We start from the raw sequence: 21,086 nt of genomic DNA, 5'->3' as shown, positions 1-21,086 counted from the left end.
ACGCATGTGGCCATGCTGCATGTTTGTGTGTTTGTTTATGTTTGTTTTATGTTGAATTTTGCATTAAACTTTATGTTGGCTGTTCAGCCGGTTCCCACCTCCTCTTTGCCCATCCTTTTACTGTTACATTGGTGACAAGACCCGGGAAGGAGGAGGCCTTGCCACTGCCATCCGCCAGAGGAGCAGCTGTGGCCGTCTGCCTGAGGACGGAGGGGTCGCTGCCAGCCGCTGAGAGCCAGAGGAACAGCTGCCATCCGCTGAGAGCCGGAGGAACCACTGCCATCTGCCGAGAAGGGAAGGAGTGGCTCCATCCACCAGAGGTTGAATGGCTCGCTGCTGTCCACTGGGGGAGGAGCGAGCTGTCATCCGCCAGAGGGTGGAGGAGCGGTTGAGGACGGGTGACAGCGTATCAGGGGAACGGCGAGCAAGTTTTTCTCTCTCTCTCTCTCTCTCTCTCTCTCTGTGTTTGTCTCCCGCTCATCCTTTCCCTCTCCCCACACCTCCCCTCGTCTCTCCCCCAGGTTCCCAGGAGGTGGGGTGGACCACTGGCTGACAGAATGGCAGCATCTCCCCTCCAGAGATGGGAAGGGGAGCAGGTCAGTACAGTGGCGCCCCGGCCTGAATCAGGTGGGGGAGGAGTGTGACAAGGAGGAGGGCATGGCCGGGCCGTGAGGGTGCACGGCTGGCACTGAATCAGCTGATCAGAAGGGAGATCGAGATAAAGGGGGGCCGAAGATGCCAGTTCGAGAGAGAGGGAGACACATGCGGCCAAGCTGCATGTGTTTGTTTATGTTTGTTTTATTCTGAGTTTTACATTAAACTTTATGTTGACTGTTCAGTCGGTTCCCACCTCCTCCTTGCCCATCCTTTTACTGTTACACTCAGATTTTCTTCTGCCTGATCCCAACCCCAACTATGCTCAGAGACACCACCATAAAACATCTTAGACCTCGCTTTACATTCTGCATTTCAGGCTAGCTGCTAACATGATACTGAAAGTGGCCAGATATAACAGGCCTCGATGGGCTGGCCCTGGTCTGATTACTTGTATTATAGCTGCTTTGTTGTGGAATGAGGGATTAAAGAGGAGGTGAGAAATTTGTAGCACAGCTCAAGTATGCTTTAATCAAGCCAATTTACTTTTTATTTTAATTTAATCATGGGTATACTGCATGCAAAAACTGTATCTTAATTAGATCATGGCAGTAAAACAATAAGTTACTAGCATAGCCCCAGTTCTCTGAAACATCTCGTGTTCGAGATCCACCTATGGGAAGGGCATCCGTACCTGACCTCTGCTGAAGCATCCAATTGTACCAAGTCTGGCTAGACAGACAGAAGCGCGTGACCTATGCCCGGTAAGGACCCGCCCCCTTACCTCGATGAGGACGGACTGGGGTAAGGCCATGGGGGCGTTAGCCTGGGGAGTCATGGAAGACGGGATGGCCTCCTCGTCCTCCGAACCCTCGAGAAGGCCTGCATCATCCTCGTCACCAGAACCAGCTGGCTCATTGGCGAACGAGGGATCCCCTGAGAAAATGTCCTCAGGGAACGCCGGGTTGCTTTGATCGGCCCAGCTGAGAGAGACCTTGCCCCGGGAGGCACCCAGGAGTGCGTCGTCATCACCGTTTCCCCCATCAGAGTTGGAAAGTTTGGGGTCATGCGCTTCTGTCTGTCTAGCCAGACTTCGTGCAATTGGATGCTTCTGTAGAGGTCAGGTACGGATGCCCTTTCCATAGGTGGATTTCGTACACGAGGTGATGAAAGAGAACCCATTTTCTCTGTCAGCCATAGGTTGCAATGTCTGCAAAGTATCATTGTGTTTTTTGAAGTTGTTAGTGTTGAAGCATGAATACTTAAAATGTAGTCCTTACCTTCCACTTTTTTGAAACCTGACTTGTGTTTTAAATGGGTGCTGAGGAATTTTTGTTTTCATGTTGGTCTGAAACCTATCGGTGCAGATTTAGCATCACATAAAAGCTAAAGTTTTCAGTTACCGATGCCATTTAAGAAATGCGCTATTTATTGCGCATCTGAAAATGTCAAATTACAGGGGATTGAATTATCAAGATTAGGGGATTAAAATAGGGGATTAACTGTCGAGATAAAGTGAGTAATATTCAGCTGATCATATGATCTCCACATTGTGGCACTCATGTCATCATAAAATTATTTTAGTTCATATTTGTTTAATTTTGGATTTATTTTTGAATGTTTACAAATACACTGTCTACATTTTCAGTAGTACGTTCCACACCAGTGACAACTGTTCCATTAAGACCGCAGCCAGGCAGTAAAAGCATTTTTTATTGCAACATGTCAGAACAGGAAGCTTTGTGTCCTTTCTCTTGGTTAACTAATCTGACATTTGGCCACTTCATCAACTTTGGCTGTTAAATAGCTGTTTTTCATGATGTGCACTGCATGCCGCATGTGTGCCCATTAACCAACAAATTGTTTTTCTGCTTTAAAAAGCTTGTTCTGGACACAAATATTTAATGAATTTGCTGCGATTATCCTGATTAGTAATGGTGTCTGTAATGAGATAATTTGTTTGTTTGAGCAAGTTGCTTTGAGCCCTGATGAGCACAAACATTGATTTCAGATATTTATGTAAATATGTAACCTCTGCTGTAAATGGGCATTAAATAGCTAAAGGGAAGTCACAGATTCAAGTTTGGCTTATCACAGTTAATAAACAATCCACTGTCCACTGAGAAACAAATTGGAATACTGGCACAGCTCAGATATTTTGATGCAAAGAGAAAAGCGTCTTTGACACATTCCAAGTGAATTATATACTATATTTTTTGACAGAACAGTGCTATGTGTCTTTTTTTTCTCTTTTTTTTCTTGCAAGCTTGCAAGACATTTTATTTTAGAAGTAAAATAAATCTGGGGGCAGTTTTTCCAAAAAGGAAAAACTTTTATTTATTTTTTTTTAAAGAAAGAAGCAATCAAGCACTAAACTAAAAACAAAGTGAAGTAAAACTAAAATTTGATTTTAAGAAACTTTTTGTGTTTAGGACTGGATTTGGCTTCTCCCTTCCTCATTATCCTTGTATATTGTTACTAAAGTAAGTGTACCTGACTTGAGGTTGTATGAAGGAGACTTGTTTATATGTTTATGCTTGAAGGTGATTTCTTTATTGAGTTTATTTAGGGAAGCTGACTCTACACTGTTTTTTCCAAAGAGGCTTAATAAAAAAATGTCACAAATAACAATTTAATGGCCAGACTGGAACAGTACACGTCTGGCTGACGGAAAGAGCCCAATTACTTAAGTCTTACGAAGTTGATTTCATAATCAATGTGCCTCAGTACACATTAGAGTGCACAACTGTGGGGTTTGCTGTAGTAATTAATCTTTTCATATATGAAAATTAAGCAATATCACAAGCAAGAGTTCTGTTGGCACTGTGGGCTATGGCCTTGTACCAACAGTGAATCACTGCCATGCTGATATTCAGTACAACAGCATGATTGCAAATGATATATTGCTTTTAACATACAAGATATAACAGACAAGCAGAGTTATACAAACAATGATATATCTAATTACTTGTATTTGAAATATCAGCACCTTTGAACTCCTTTTGTCCAATTAAATTAATTTTCTGTAACATCAGAATAATGTCTCCCATAAAAACATATGGTATAGAATAGACCACGAGATATTTTAGTGGTATCTCATACACAAAAGCGGCATGGTTACTTGCGTAACCTCCGTTCCCTGATGGAGGGAACGAGACGTTGTGACAATGTAGTGACACTAGGGGTCACTCTTGGGAGCCCGAGACACCTCTGGTCTTTGATAAAAGGCCAATGAAAATTGGCGAGTGGTATTTGCATGCCACTCCCCCGAACATACAGGTATAAAAGGAGCTGGTATGCAACCACTCATTCAGGTTTTATGCTGAGGAGCCGGGACAAGGTCCGGCCATTTCAGCGGGTAGTTCAGCGTTGTGGCAGGAGGGACACAACGTCTCATTCCCTCCATCAGGGAACGGAAGTTATGCAAGTAACCATGACGTTCCCTATCTTTCACTCACTCGACGTTGTGTCGATGTCTCTATACAAAACGCCGCAACTGGCTGAACTGTGTTATGTGAACTGGCGGTGTGTGACGGGCAGACAACTGTGTGCCTCGTAGCCAGCGCACCAGGCCGACACGTAACTTCCCCTAACATAGTTAAATAATGTCGAACGGCCCTTTGAGGACAAGTCGACTACCCAAAAGATAGAGACAGGCTAGCCCAGTCGTGGCCTCTTTTCCCCTTCTTTTTTTCCACTCCCTAAAAAAAGGGGGATTATCCGACTGGGCCAACCAGGTCTAGTCGGGGGGTGTCCCTCCCAAGGGGAGGACACCGTGGAGACCACACCTCGCCCAGAGAGAGGGGGGATATTTAAGTGGAAAATACGTCACATGGTCTTGCCGATCATGTGGAGAAGTCTCATGGTAGGTCCTACCCAACGGGGGAGGAGTTACTACAAACATGGAGACTGTGTCAGAGGGGCCTCTGCCCAAGGAAGACACAGTTTGCCAACAGGGAAACGAATTAGTGGAAGATATACATCGCATGGGGTTGCCTACAGGGAACCGCCACATGCGGAGCACCTACCCCAGAACAGGGCTTTTAGTTAGCACGTGTACTGGGCCGGCAGCGAGTCTCTCCGAAAACTCGACTGCCACAGGGCTCGGAGGAAGTCAACCAGGGAACATAGTTTGTGAACACTACTGGGAGTTAATGGCACACATCTTCAGCTCAGAGTAGGTGAAAGGCGCTTTTGTGTAAGCGATACAACCAGCCGGCTATCCCAGGCTTATCCGCTTGTATTGCGTGCCACTACCCGGGATGAAACCGGTTCCACCCGGAGGTTGTAGAACCTCACAAAGGTGTTGGGTGTTGCCCAGCCCGCTGCTCTGCAAATGTCTGTTAGAGAGGCACCCCTGGCCAGGGCCCAGGAGGCCACAACACCCCTGGTAGAATGGGTTTGTAGCCCTACCGGGAGCGGCACATCCTGGGTGTGATTTGCCATAGCTATGGCGTCAATGAGCCAGTGGGCAATCCTCTTCTTGAAGACAGCGCTTCCTTTCTGCTGTGCACCAAAGCAGACAAAGAGCTGCTCAGAGATCCTAAAGCTCTGCGTGCGATCCAAATAGATGCGTAAAGCGCGCACCGGACACAGCAACGACAGGGCTGGGTCTGCCTCCTCACCACCTGGTCCCTAAAAGGGGTAGTGGGAACCTTGGGCACATAGCCCGGTCGGGGTCTCAAGATCACATGAGAGTAGCCCGGACCGAACTCCAGGCACATTTCACTGACAGAGAACGCTTGCAGGTCTCCTACCCTCTTGATGGAAGTGAGCGCAGTCAGGGGGGCAGTCTTCAAGGAGAGTGTCTTATGCTCAGCTGACTGAAAAGGCTCAAAGGGGCTCTCTGTAGACCCTGAAGAACTACAGAGAAGTCCCATGAGGGAACGAGGTGCGGTCTGGAGGGGTTCAGCCTCCTGGCGCCTCTCAGGAACCTGATGATCAGGTCGTGCTTCCCTATGGACTTACCGGCCACTGTGTCGTGGTGTGCTGCTATAGCGGCTACGTACACCTTCAAGGTGGAAGGGGACAGCCGCCCTTCCAACCTCTCCTGCAGGAAGGAAAGCACCGATCCGACTGCGCATCTCTGGGGGTCTTCCCGTCGGGAAGAACACCACTTAGCGAACAGACGCCACTTAAAGGCATACAGGCGCCTTGTAGAGGGGGCCCTAGCCTGAGTGATCATGTCTACCACTGTGGGTGGTAGACCGCTTAGGTCTTCTGCGTCCCATCCAGGGGCCAGACATGGAGATTCCAGAGGTCTGGTCACGGGTGCCAGATGGTGCCCTGTCTCTGAGAAAGAAGGTCCTTCGCTGGGGGGGGGCTGTCATGAGGAGCATGAGGTCCGAGAACCACATCTGGGTGGGCCAGTAGGGTGCTACCAGGACGACATGCTCCTTGTCCTCCCTGACCTTGCACAGTGTCTGTGCAAGTAGGCTCACTGGGGGAAATGCATATTTGCACAGTCCAGGGGGCCAGCTGTGTGCCAGCACGTCTATACCGAGAGATGCCTTGGTCAGGGCGTACCAGAGCGGGCAGTGGGAGGATTTTTGGGTGGCGAACAGGTCTACCTGTGCCTGTCCGAATTGACTCCAGATCAGCTGGACCACCTGAGGGTGGAGTATCCACTCTCCCCTGAGGGTAACCTGCCATGACAGTGCGTCCGCTGCAGTGTTGAGGTCGCCGGGATGTGAATTGCTCGCAGCGACTTGAAGTGCTGCTGACTCCAGAGGAGGAGACGGCAGGCGAGTTGTGACATACAACGAGAGCGCAGACCGCCTTGGCAGTTGACATATGCTACCGTTGCGTGTTGTCTGTCCGAACTAACACGTGCTTGCCCTAGATCAACGGCCGGAACCTCCGCAGGGTGAGCAGAATTGCCAGCAACTCGAGGCAGTTGATGAGCCAACGCAGCCGCGGGCCCATCCAGAAGGCGGCGGCGGCTGCGTGCCCATTGCAAACGGCGCCCCAGCCCGTCTTGGAGGCGTCTGTTGTGACAATGACGCGCCTGAAGACCTGCCCGTAGAAACATGAGGTCGGTCCAAGGGCTGAAGAGGCGGTGACAGACTGGCGTGATGACCATGCGATGTGTCCCGCGGTGCCATGCCCATCTTGGGACTCGAGTCAGTGAAGCCAGTGCTGAAGCAGTCTCATATGCATCAACCCAAGCGGAGTGGCCACCGCTTAGGATGCCATATGCCCCAGGAGCCTCTGAAAAAATTTCAGTGGAACCGCTGTTTTCTGTTTGAATGCCTTTGAACAGGTCAGCACCAACTGTGCGCGCTCGTTCGTGAGGCGCGCCGTCAACAAGACTGAGTCCAACTCCAAACCGAGAAAAGAGATGCTCTGAACCGGGAGGAGCTTGCTCTTTTCCCAGTTGACCCGAAGCCCTAGTCGGCTGAGGTGCGAGAGCACCAGGTCCCTGTGTGCACACAACACATCCCGAGAGTGAGCTAGGATTAGCCAATCATCAGGATAGTTGAGGATGCGAATGCCCACTTCCCTTAGCGGGGCAAGGGCTGCCTCTGCGACCTTCATGAAGACGCAAGGGAACAAGGACAGACCGAAAGGGAGGACCTTGTACTGATACATCCGACCCTCGAATGCAAACCGCAGGAAGGGTGTGTGTCGAGGTAGAATCGAGACGTGGAAGTATGCGTCCTTCAGGTCTACTGCCGTCTTGATGCCGGACGCTCGCTAGAGTGTGTCTTTGCATCAGCATCTAGGACGGGAGTCTGTGTAAAGCCCGGTTCAGTACTCGCAGGTCCAAGATTGGCCGTAACCCACCGCCTTTTTTCGGTACAATGAAGTAGGGTCTGTAAAACCCCTTCTTCATCTCGGCCGGAGGGACAATCTCATCAGACGTACTGGCAGGTGGGGCCTCGCGGTGGGGCGGAGCCTGAGGTGCCACACCATGTCGCGGCCGTGCTGAGTTCAGGGACATCAAAGTACTTACCTGGCTCCTTGTGACCACCCCCGGAACAGACTGGGACAGGGGAGGAAGAGACCTGTCCTCGTGACCCGTGGAGACTGTCACATCGGGGGCAGATTTGTGCCACAGCTGGGCATTCAGGGGCGGGGAGACCGCCGCTGGAGCGCCAAACCTGCCAAACCTGCCAAATAGAGTGGTGGACGGTGGTCGTGATGACGGCCGTGCACACCGGATCTGTGACACAGGGAACAAGGAAACCGCTCTTTCTGAACTCTTGGGTACTGCAGCTATTTGGGCATGCAGCGCAATTAAATGCAAAGGTAACAAAAGATTCTCCTCCCAGCCCTCGACCGGGGGATGGAGTGGTCTGCATACCAGCTACAGAGCAGCGGGTTTCGTTGTCCCTGGGTCTCCCATCTCAGGGGCGCTTCGGGGTTCTTGGCGGCCGCGAGACGGGTGGCGTCTGCTTCCTGCGGTGGGCTCCACGCCGGGGCCGGGCTGCAGGGGCGGGCTGTGGCGGAGCCGGTGCAGTCACTGCAGGGGGACGCCCTTGGTGACAAGCAGATGGGGTGCGGGATCTTGAGCCGCACCGGGGCAGGATGTGCTGGATAACCTCTGTCTGCTGCTTCACCGCTGAGAACTGCTGGGCAAAGTCCTCGGTGTCGCCGGATTGGCCAACTTGGGAAATTAGGGCAGCAAGGAACCGTGCCTTGTCGGCCTCTCCCATCTCGACCAGGTTGAGCCAAAGGTGGTGCCCCTGGACCACCAAGGTGGACATCGTCCGCCCGAGAGACTGCGCCGTGACCTTCGTCACCCCGGAGAGTGAGGTCGGTCGCCGAGCGCAGCTCTTGCATCAATCCTGGAGCGGAACTACCTTCGTGCAGTTCCTTTAGCGCCTTGGCAGACTTGCAGGAGAGCCATGGCGTGCAGGGCAGAGGCGGCTTGTCCAGTGGCACCATAGGCCTTGGCTGTCAGAGATGGCGTAAACCTACAGGCCTTGGACGGGCCAGGTGGCGGTGCTCTGTGAGCATAGGTGCACCGCGAGCGCCTTTACCCACCAGGGGATTGCCGAATAGCCCTTGGCCGCCCCACCATCGAAGGCAGTGAGGGCAGGGAGGCTGAAAGATTGGGATCGGGCAGTAAAAAGTGCCTCCCACGACCTTGTCAGCTCTTCATGCACTTCTGGGAAGAAAGGAACGGGGACGGGCCGTGGCTTTGAGCGGCGCCGTGAGCCCAGGAACCAATCATCGAGCCGCGAGGGTTCAGGGGAGAGCGGAGGGTTCCACTCTAGCCCGACGCTCGCGGCTGCCCGGGAAAGCATGTCGTCATCTCCGCGTCAGCCTGTGACTGGGCGGCCGGACCCGAAGGGAGGAACCCAGCTGAGGCTTCCACATCCGACTGGATGAGCCCGCTCTCTGATGCTGTGCTCGAGAGCTCATCACCTTCGCAGGCTCCGAATAAGAGGTCGAACTCGCCGTGAGACGAGCCGGCAGACTCATCCGGAAGCCCGATCAGGGCAGACGAGCATGCTGGGGAATGGGAGGTTCGTGGAGGTATACCCGGCGGAGGTGGTCCCATTGGGGTCCCCAAATCGCCCCCAGTGCTAGCCGCGCTGGCTTCATACCTGTGAGTAGAAGGACCGAGGCGGGGAGCCTCTGGGGTGGCTTGCTTTCTTACGAAGGTAAGCCACGACCGCATCGTTGCCATGGACATGTTCTCGCAATGAGTACATGACCCATCCATGAAAGCTGTCTCCACGTGAGCAGTGCCCAGACACGAAAGACAGTGATCGTGACTGTCAGAAGGCAAGAGATAACGAGCGCAACCAGGAATAACACACAAAGGAAAGGCATCTTTAAAAAGACGCGTCTTTAAAAATACGTTCCGTGTGTGCCGCTCTTTTAGAGAAATATACTCTTTTATTTCTGCCGAAGCGCCCAGGGGCTGTCACAAGCAAGACCATGGCCACAATTTATCACAAATCCACTTTGTGATCAGTGTTAGTGAGCACATATAAGAAAAGAACACAAACAAGGGTATTTATTATGCAAAGTTAAGCTTTTAGGGAGTTATATTTTATTACAAAAAATAGTGGTTCCTTTGTGTTGAATGTTTTATTAGGTTCTCTGGTGGAATGGCTCTATTTTTAAATTCAGATAAACAGAATGATTACACCCAGTAGGGAGCCACATCTTCGTCTAATTCATATTTTCCAAGAGTAAAATATAGCGAATGTTGGCAAACTCTGTGAACGAGCTTGTCTTGTTGTGTCATTGCTTTGTTTGCTGCAGCAAATTTTGGCAGCCACATTCTAGCTGGTTTAAATTGTTTGGTTTGCATTGGATTGGGCTCTCCATAGTGATGCTGCTAGAGGACTTCCATTAATTCAACAATGTCCTGATGCAAGCACAAAGCACGGCAGTAATTAAACAGCAAATCATCTTTGTCCTCTCTGAACTGGAATCTATATATCTATCTATCTATCAATCTATCTGTTGTTGGGCCTCATGTATTCAGATAGAAGACAAAGGCAGGCCTAACACAGTCGTAAAACCTAACTCAGGCCCACATACAAAGTCATAAATCTTACTGATAAAAACCGTGCCAAAAACAAACAAAATGAATCCAAAACAGACTACAAATCCCATGAAGCCTTGCTCACTAAAGGATCGAACTCTCAACTCCTATTGGATGAGGCACACAACAGAACTGCCCTCAACCATGATGTCATCAGGAGTAGAAATAACTCTGAGATGCTTCCGGGATTTGCTTCCAGCAACTTTGCTCGCCGTGCATAGATGCAGCTCATCACTGCTCTCAGGTGTAGCCTCATGGCACAAGGAAGTAATGTCCGACTTGAAACTGTGGCCATACAATCTCCATCTCGCTGGATGAGTTGAGATTATTCTGTGTTCCACCGAACACTCTAATGGAACCGAAGGAGACCGCTGAGCAATCCGCATCCTCATCCGTTTGCCTGCAGAAGTGAAGAGATAAAAGATTTATCTTCCATCTTCAATCAATTCGACGTCGCTGATTTCTCCGCCAGCCTGCCGAGAATCAGCAGCCGTACCGAGAGTCATGTCCGCCATTTTGTGCGCGTCCCTCCTTACACACACACACACACACACTCTCTCTCACACATAGACACCCTCATGTGTTACAGGATTATTTTGGTTACCATATCTAATCATATCACTGTTTAGTTTGTAGTTGTAAGTCGAAAGTTTATTGACTGCATTGTATTAATTATTAATTGATATTACTGCATAAATAAACTTTGTTATATTTCAAAGAGAAGTGTTTTGATTTGTTTTGCATACACCTGTGTCATGCTGACGGGAAGCCTTCATTTATTGTTTCTTTTCGAAAATCGATATTCGGATGTCGATTTTCCTAAGAGAACAATCTAATATTGAGACTGTTATACTATCTGGTTATTAGTCCCTGATTCCAGGGTGGTGCCCTGGCAATATTAATCCTTATTAATATTCTATTGATTTTTGATAATTGATAATTATCTTTGATGATTGTTGAATTTGAAGAATCAATAAGCTAGTGTTAATTTTAATCAATGTTTCATCGATGTTAATAATTAATGATTATCTTTGATAATTGATGATTTAAAGGATTAAAAAAGCTAACATTGATTCAAATCAATGTTCTATTTATTTTAATAATTAATAATTACCTTTGATCATTATTAATTATTGCTAATAACCAAACCCGCTCCTAAACGTAGCGCACTACATTTACTGGAGCCCCATATGAGGTTTTAATGAATTACATTCTATTATTTAATTTAAATATTAATTAATAACTAAAGAAATAATTACCAATTATTTCTGATAGTAACACTGATCTAAACAACCAGTAAAGCCCTACACTATCTATCTATCTATCTATCTATCTATCTATCTATCCATCCATCTGTAGCCGGTGGGTTGAAAATAATCGCCACAGGATACAAAAATATCTTTTTGGGGTTTTATTCTGACGGCTGTTTAAATAATTAAAAACAGCAGTCGATGGGGCCGTATATATATAGTAAAATGAAAAACGGAAATGAAATATGAAAATGAAACACGGTAATGAAATATGGTTCACTGAAATACGGTAGAGGCTAATGTAAAAATAAATAAAAATAAAAATACAAACAGGGCGTTAGCCTACTCACATGCTTCAGCATATATCATCTTAATACATGCTTATATGATTCACAGTATTTTATACATTCAAGTACTTGCTTAAATCACTCAAAGCATTCTATGCATTTAACACATGCTTAAACACTCACAGTATTTTATGCATTTAACACATGCTTAAATCACTCAAAGCATTTTATGTATTTTTAACCAGGCTTTAAGGACACGTTCAGTATTGCAGTTTAAAACAATAGAATTCTCATTACACATGCTCACTTAATTGGAAAACAATCTGGGCTATAAATCTTTAAATAAGATATGATTAATACTACATTTACATACCCAGTTTTGCATGTGCAAAAACTCCACACATTCAATCCATATGCATTCTTCAAAAATAATCCACAACAAGAACTCAATTTTAACATACAACTTCTATTTAATGCAATTTATGAGCATTTTGTGTAAAATTTAATATTTACCCAAAGAATTATTAACCGATGAACAAAACCGGGAGCTCTACTGCACAATATATGTTCTTCTAACACGAAAGAGTGTCGGAAAGCGGGTGTCACAAAACTCTTAAAGGGGCCACATCCAGTTTATGACTACACTTAAATACCATGAAATTTCTCCACATGGCTACATATCTATCTATCTATCTATCTATCCATCCATCCATCCATCCATCCATCCACCAACCCACCCACCCACCCATCCATCTATCCATCTTTACCATAGTCAAAATGCACAAAACTGAAATTGTCATCCCTTAATAACACAACAACGTTGGAAATTCCAAAGATAAATTGACAGCTGAATTTTAAACTTCTGCTTATTTAACTGATGTCTTTCCCTTCTTTTCTTCCTTCCTCTGCCCTCTTCTCATTGCCGGCATCAGCATCCATGATGACTAGCAGGGTGGTGACAGAAGGCTGCCCCCTTGGCCAGTTCCCTTGTGCAAACATTAGTGTGTGTTTGCCCCAAGTCCTCCAGTGTAACGGCCACAAAGACTGCAAGAACGGAGCGGATGAGGAGCATTGTGGTGAGGCCGTTCAACTCTCTTAGCTTTTTCACAATGCTGATAACTGCAGCAAATTTATCTGATGCAATAAAATGGAGGCATAGGACATTTAGCCCACTCAACCAAACCTGATGATATTAAAATATGTAACGCATACTTCTGATACAGGCTATGATTTGCAACATCTCTTGATGATTTTATTTGAATTTACATTTTACAGAGTACTTGCTTATTCGGGCAGGGCTAAGGATGAAGTCATGTGAAGTTGTGTGTGTGAATTGAGCAAAAAAGAACAAACATCACACAAATTGCTGTCATTGCAGTAGAGTGATATTACTTTATTCAGAGGAGCCAATAAATGCACTATTTTGACATTTTTATTGTTTACTGTAAATTATTTTATACAGCTTATTTCTGATATCTTGTCTTAATATGCCAAATTGTTGATGTATTAGTTTTGACTTCTCTGACAGCTCTGCACACTTGATCTTTGGCTTAATCAATAATTTAATTTAAAAGGTTACATAATGATTAGATAGATCTTGATTATGTATCCCAATGCCAAATCAGTGTGGAACATCTGCACTTGTTACAGTAATTACCATTCATGAATTCAGCCTTCTTCATGTAGTTATGTCAAACCATGCATCTGCATTTTGCACTAAAAGCAATTCTCAATTTATAAACCATTTTAAACCATTCTAAATAGTCAGAAAATGTAAGGTTCAGAACAACTTTATTGTCAACATTGAATCCACTTTGAAACACATTAGCAACTGATGTTTATTCAATATTGATGTAATCACTTTTTTGTGGCGTGAGGAATTCTAATGCCCTTCCTTCTTAGTTTGTAAAGACCATCTATATTTTTGCATTTCATTTATTTTTATGTTATTAGAGTGACTCTCTCATACAAAGACTTGATTTCACTTTCCGCAGGGGACAACAGTGGATGGGCGGATATCTTTGATCGCACTATTAAAAAGGCAGAGCCGCAGGATCTTCCTAACGATTGCTGTATGTGTCCTGGTCTTTTTCTACTTCCTTTTGGAAGAGATAATACATAGATTAGCATAAACAATGTTATATTTGGACTGGACAAAAATGGAATTAAACTTGCACAAAACACAGCTGTAAGTGCTAGACTAGTTTTTTCCCATATACATATTAAATATATATAATAGTATATTTAAATATACTGTAATTTTTTCTTCTATTGAAAATGTATATTATGAATTTACAGGATTGGCTATCAGTAATCGGCTGGCCTTTTTCAAGCCAGTGCTTAGAAGATCTCTATGGGTTCCCTTTCAGTGAGGATTAATATGGTTTATGCCGACCACAATGTGTTTGTGTGGTGAATTATTTTGCTGCCAAGAGCAGGAGACATTTAGAAACAAATACTGTCAACTTGCTATTCAGCCTCTCTCATGGTTATAATTTAGCATATTCTTGTTGGGCCTATGCAGCTAATGGTAATATTAATATAGTTTGACATACAGTTCACTTTTTTGTTCACTGTTGTACAATAAAATTTTGGGACTGTCACTTGATGTCTAATGTAAAATCTGAGTCCTGAAGCGAAGCCAGCTGAGAACCACTGCCTTGAAATATTGAACGTTAAGTATAATTCAAGACTGTGTTTGTTGTTCATGTGCAGTTTTACAGCTGTACCCGGAGAACTGTGTCTGCATGAAGACTGAAGTGGAATGTGTGGACGTGAACCTGCATTTTGTACCTCTCCTCTCCTCCAATGTGACTTGGTTGTAAGTACATGGATCTGGGAGCCATCTACAGAGCATTACTCCTCTGCTACCACAGGAGGTTATTAATCTGTAGCTGGAGAAGGAGTATAAATTTAACAACAGTGAGAGCTTAAAGAGATAAAGAGGTTCTTTGCACCGAACAAGTACCAGAAGAAAGAAAACCCATGCACAATGCTTGAGACGGGGATTTTTTGTTTTTGTTTCTTTGGTTATATATGTTTTGGTTCTTCCGGATGAGTTGTAACTTTGCTTTTGATTTATTGTTTGCTGCACATTCAAGCTGTTGAGCTTCACAATCTGAATGGGGTGTTTGAGATTGGTATGCAGTATTTTAAAGAAAAATATTTTATGGAAATGTAATTCTTTTTTTAGAATGATAATTCTCAAGATAATTTTTTTGGATTCTGGGGATGTTAAGGAATTTTGGATAATTGATATCAGTGGTTACTAAAGGTGTATCCAGGAAAATCACATTGTCTTATTTTTTTTAAATGACAAGGATCCTTTAAGGGATAAAAAAAACAAAAAAAACAAAACGGTATAATGTTTTTCTTTCATAGAACATGAAAGAAGAAGGACTCCAGGAAGGACAAAAAAGTAACATAAATGTAGTCAGTACGACCTGTGTGCGGTATTTGTGTGCTAAGTCTTCTGAAGCCATGCAATTTGAATGTGCATAAGCTTGAATGAAATTTGAGGATTTTCAGCAAATAATGATTTAAGGATGATGCAGGATTTTATCTCAGCTTAATGTGCAGAGACAAATAATAGTAAGACATTCATAGAATGATTTCCCTAAAAAGTGTACAGTAAATACTGTGGCTCTGTTGTTTTAGTATGCCGACCAACACAACATAGCAAAATTGGCTTAACCAATGGTGTGAGGTACAGGTGGGACTATCTGTTTTCTGACCAATGGAAGATGGGGGAGTGATTGGAAAAACTGTTTGCATTGCTGTTTTTCTGCCACTGGTGCAAAAATGATGCATCTCATCTTAAAACTTTGGTCTGTTCCTCACACGAAGCTATCATATGACTTTAGCGGACTTTCGAGTTGTATAGATACTTTTATGGTGCTTTTTGTCTTTGTTGAAGCTTGATGTGTGAAACACCATTCACTTCTTGTTGTATGTGAAGGAGCAGCCTGTAAGTTCAGCTAAATGTTTGTTTTGTATTCTGTTGATGCAAACAATCTTATGGATGAGAGAGTGAGTAATGATGATTGAGTTATTATTTATTTTATTTATTTTTTATCCCCTTTTCTCCCAATTTGGAATGCCCAATTCCCACTACTTAGTAGGTTCTCGTGGTGGCGCGGTTACTCACCTCAATCCGGGTGGCAGAGGACAAGTCTCAGTTGCCTCCGCTTCTGAGACTGTCAATCTGCGCATTTTATCACGTGGCTCGTTGTGCATTACACCACGGAGACTCACAGCATGTGGAGGCTCATGCTACTATCCGCAATCCACGCACAACTTACCATGCGCCCCACTGAGAGCGAGAACCACTAATCGTGACCACGAGTAGGTTACCCCATGTGACTCTACCCTCCCTGGCAACCTGGCTGGAGTCACTCAGCACACCCTGGATTCGAACTCACAACTCCAGGGGTGGTAGTCAGCGTCAATACTCGCTGAGCTACCCAGGCCCCCGAGTTATTATTTTTGGGTGAACTTGCCCAGTAATAGCTCTGACAGTAATGCAGTGATGTTTATATTTCTACAGGTCCCTGAAGAACAATAAGATCAGGAAGTTGGATGATTACATCTTCTCTAAATATACACAACTGCAGAGACTGTGAGTATCAGTCAATCAAATGTGAAAGTGCACCAACATAAATTGATCAGTTTCAATCAAAACAATTGTATAATCACTCCAGTTCAAATTATACTGACTGTTTTTTTTCTCTCTCTCTTAACTGAAAAAAGAAAAAGGTAACACTTCACAATAAGGTGCAATTTTTAACATTAGTTTATGCATTTGGTATCATGGACTACTGTAAAAATTTACAACTATTTTTACAGCATTTATTTATCTAGGTTGATGTTAATTTATGAATGTATTATTGTTTATAGTTAATGTTTATTCACAATACATTAGCTAATGCTAATTTATACAACTTGAAATGTAAAAACTGTATTAGTAGGTAGAAATGAAAGTTTACCCTTATTAATAAATGCTGTAAAAGGATTGTTCATTGTTAATTCATGTTAGCTGTTGCATTAACTATGTTAACATTTATAACCTTATTGTAAAGTGTTACCAAGTAAGAAAGAAAAAGAAAGGAAAAGGGAAAAACATGAGCATTCCTTTTAAACTAACATAATTTCATGACAAATTAAGACTGTTGTTGGACCATTGCTATTGCTGAAAGACTTCACTTGAAGTTTATTTGCTATGGCTTTCCACTTCCCATGTTTTCCCAGTTCCCAGTGACATATAAATCTATGGTTGCTGTGCAATTTCCAGTTTCTGATAAACCGAAATATCTCAGCCCTGAGAACTTTAGTTTACTGCTGTAATCCCTGTTCTCTGAGGGTGATTTGAGGAACTGCTGAACAACATCATAACAAGAACATGTCATTACATTTGTTGTAAAAAATAAGTGCATTTTAATGTCATACTAAAGTACCATTACTCTCATATCAAGTTAGGTTCTACCTACAGGTAGGCAAATAATAATGCTAGAATTGTAACTCTACTTAAATATTTCTAGATGAACAGACTAACAGTTCAGCTTTTCAATGCTTTATCATTTTAATTAACAATTATACAATTATGTAAAACATTTATAAAATGTGCACTAATGAAATGCTCAAGAAACTCACACTGTAAAATTACCATGTGATGTCTACTTAAAAAAAAGAGGTAACAATATTATACATAACATTTTTGAGTACTTTTTAAGCCTTGTTAAGTGAAATCTCCGACACTCACGGCGAAATCGTAAGGATTCATACGACTTTTCTAAATTTGGCTAATTCATAGGATTTCATATGACTACACTCGTATGAATTCGTACGACTTTCACTACAGCCAATGATGTCGCTAGACATAATTTCCATCTAATACGCAACAATTACTTGCTTCTGTCACAGACAACAGCTTCCTATCATGTTTACACACTCTATTGATCGGTTAGGTTTAGGTAAGGGGTTTGGGTAAGGGCATAATATGCATGTCCTTATGCATGTCCTTAACGCCAAGGCGCGAAACTCTCGCTTACTTCCACATTAGACATCCGGGCATTTGCACAATGAAATCGTACAAATTCAGATGAACGAACTCGTACGAAATCATGCGAAATAGCCAACTCGTAAAATATGTACGAATTTTCATGAGACTGGGTTGGAAATCTCCATAATCAAATCATGTCAACTAGCCCAAATGAGTAAATCTGTGACATAAATAATTACATTTAACAAATAAATAATACAAATATATAGATGCCTAATCTCTATTAATTTTTTTCAATGTACACTACCACTCAAAAATTTAGGGTCACTTACGCATTCCTTATTATTTATTTTATATTAATAGTAAAGTCATCAAAACTATGGAATAACATAAATGGGACTATGGGAATTATGTTGTGACTAAACAAAATCCAAAATAAATCAAAACTGTGTTATATTTGAGCATCTTCAATGTAGTCACCATTTGCCTAGAATTTGCAGACATGTACTCTTGACATTTTCTCAACCAGCTTCTTGAGGTATCACCCTGGGATGCTTTTAAACAGTATTGAAGGAGTTCTCATCTATATGTTGGGCACTTAGTGGCTTCTTTTCTTGATTCTTAAGAATCTGGTCCAAGTCATCCCTTTCAAAAACTTTTTTTTAAATAAAATTTTAGTTTTATAATGAAATAAATTAATAAGGTGGCACAATTATATTTTTGTCTATAAAACTAATTTCAAACATTTAAGTATACACCTTCAGATCAAAAGTTTTTTAATATTATGAGAAACATTTCAGTCAAGTGACCCCAAACTTGTGAACGGTAGTGTATCTTTTCAGGATCTTTTGTTTGAAAATATTTTTTCCCTGGATCTCAAATCCTCACTTATGCTTTTATATGGAGCTTAGCTTCAAACACAGATTCATGCTCCTTTGTGTGTGTATCTCTGTGCGTGTGTGTGACTTTGTCTGGAACATCTGTTTTTTTTTTCATATACTGGAAAACTATGATTCATCACATATAGGAAAGATTATATACTGTATATATAGGCCATAATATCTTAGTGTGTGTGAAATAATAAACAGCTGAAAAAAACTTATTTAGCAGAGTTTAAACACTGGGTAAAGCTCAAACTTGATACTCTGTCATAAATGAGTGACGATCGGAAAACTTCCATTGACATGATGTATTGAGGATAAAGTATCCCTAAAGTTGCAGATGAAAACTAAATAAGGGACAGCTAGTACTGTTGGGACTGTCTGTGGAATGTCTGTATGGATTACTGCCAATATACTGAGTTGGGCCAAACTGAATGGCAGTCGTCCTGTCTGTGTTGCTCTGACAACAGTTCAGGCCTATTGATCTTTAGATCCCTAAACCTTTTTATGGCCTTTTTGCTATTTTATTTAAATGGTATACACAGAGAGAGGGCAAGAAATTATGGAAAGATGAGGGGGGAACAAGATGTTTGAAATTAGTTTTGTAGACAAAAATATAATTGTGCCAACATATTAATATATTTAATTACAAAACTAAAATGTTATAAAAAATTTAAAAAAAAGTTTTTGAAATGGATGACTTGGACCGAATAATAAAGAAAAGCAGCCAATAAGTGCCCAACATAGATGGGAACTCCTTCAATACTGTTTAAAAAGCATCCCAGGGTGATACCTCAAGAAGTTGGTTGAGAAAATGTCCAAGAGTACATTTCTGCAAAATTTGAAGATGCTAAAATATAACATAGTTTTGATTTATTTTGGATTTTTTTAGTCACAACATAATTCCCATAGTTCCATTTCTATTATTCCATAGTTGTGATGACTTTACTATTATTCTAAAATGTGAAAATAAAATAAAATAAAGAATGAGTAAGTGACCCTAAACTTTTGAACGGTAGTGCACATAAGCATTATAGAAAATAAGAATTATTAAATGATTAAAAAAGAAAGAAAGAAAAAGATATTGCAAAGCATAAATAAATCTGTGACCTCTCAGAGAGGTCAGCTCACTTTTTTTTAGTCACACACACACTGTTCTACACAGCATGTCCATGAATGCTTCAGTTCTTCCCTAAATTCTGATTCGTGCCATTGGTAGTTTGTGCTGTTAGTCAAAGTCAACGTTTTTTTTTTATGTTTTTTTTAAATGTGCAACAATGTAGCAAACAGCAGTGCTTGTTGACAATGAAATAAGCTCCCATTTAAATTACATATTTTTAATAAAAATGCATTATATAGTGAATTTGTAGTAAATAAGAAATAAATAAAAATTAGCAAGTAAACTAAGTTATATTATATAAAAAACACAAAATGTAACATTTATAAACTCCTTGCAGAAGTACGATTTGAACTATTATTTTAAACCAGATTTATTTAATTTAAATATGCTTAATTTTAGTATAAAATTTGTCTAATTAACTCCAAAACTAATGAATTTTGTTTAAAGTTTATTATTTTTAAATAAATGGATAATGTGTACATCATTTACAAATAATGCAATTCAGTTTGATGGAAATTTATCTTACAGTTCAAATGCATAGATATTTTTTTTTATGTGAAGTGTCACATATAGAAGTGTTAGCTGATAATGCAGATTAGAGCTTTTGAGCTTTGCATTTCTTAACAGGTCAGTGTCCCTCATGTGTAGTACCCCCCGAGAGAATGATTTTGATTGCATTTTAGCTTGAAGTTTTTTTAAGCTCTTCTGAGCCTTAAATTCCCAGCTCACATTATCATCATCTGCCAAATTACATGTTATTTGAAGAGATTCCATTTACCTAATTATACTGTTGTTGTTACTTGTTATCAATATATATTTGATTATATTTGAAAATATCCTTTCAAACCTAACTATCGAACGTAAAATATATTCTATTTACTGTAAATGAGCACAGCATTTTCAGTATATGGGTAGACATAAAATACTTTTGCAATGTTCATCACAGTGACATGCTAAACTCCATCTAAAACTTTTTTAAACAGCATTTTGCCCATTCTTTTTGAAAAAATAAAAAATAAATAAAATAATGCAAGCAGTGCATATTTATTAAGAGACTTCATGGAAAATATGTACTTTTAAAACTTATTTAAAATGAACTAGTGATAGAAAAAGGTGACTAAAATGATGAAAACCCTTAAAGGGATATTTCACCCCAAAATGAAAATTCTCTCATTTACTCACCCTCAAGCCATCCCAGATGTGTATGACTTTCTTTCTTCTGCAGAACACAAACAAATATTTTTAGAAGATTATCTCAGCTCTGTTGGTCCATACAATGCAAGTTAATTGTGGCCAGGACTTTGAAGCTACAAAAAGCACGTAAAGGCAGCAAAAAATTAATCCATACGACTCCAGTGGTTAAATCCATGTCTTCAGAAGTGATATGATGTGTGGGTGAGAAACAGATCAATATTTAAGTCCTTTTTAGCTATAAATTCTCCTCCCTG

The 21,086-nt window shown here is 42.2% G+C and overlaps 1 protein-coding gene across 6 annotated transcripts in view; it reads left to right on the top strand.

Moving 5' to 3' along the window:
* The window catches only part of LOC127432391 (relaxin receptor 2-like), a 72,314-nt gene that overhangs the window by 12,660 nt on the left and 38,568 nt on the right, over positions 1 to 21,086 (top strand). For 4 of the 6 annotated variants that reach the window (XM_051683416.1, XM_051683415.1, XM_051683413.1 and 1 more), the window contains 4 exons: positions 12,572 to 12,715; positions 13,634 to 13,711; positions 14,355 to 14,460; positions 16,186 to 16,257. In XM_051683416.1, coding sequence (XP_051539376.1) covers positions 12,572 to 12,715; positions 13,634 to 13,711; positions 14,355 to 14,460; positions 16,186 to 16,257 — 400 coding nt within the window. Of the gene's footprint in view, positions 1 to 12,571; positions 12,716 to 13,633; positions 13,712 to 14,354; positions 14,461 to 14,944; positions 15,669 to 16,185; positions 16,258 to 21,086 lie in introns of those variants that run through there. The other 2 variants (XM_051683414.1, XM_051683418.1) reach the window with 2 other exon arrangements.

The sequence above is a fragment of the Myxocyprinus asiaticus genome, chromosome 42 (genome assembly GCF_019703515.2).
Source record: "Myxocyprinus asiaticus isolate MX2 ecotype Aquarium Trade chromosome 42, UBuf_Myxa_2, whole genome shotgun sequence".
In the NCBI taxonomy this organism is placed as follows: domain Eukaryota; kingdom Metazoa; phylum Chordata; class Actinopteri; order Cypriniformes; family Catostomidae; genus Myxocyprinus; species Myxocyprinus asiaticus.
The sequence above is the reverse complement of the archived record's forward strand: the minus strand, read 5'-3'. Positions and strand labels throughout refer to the sequence as shown.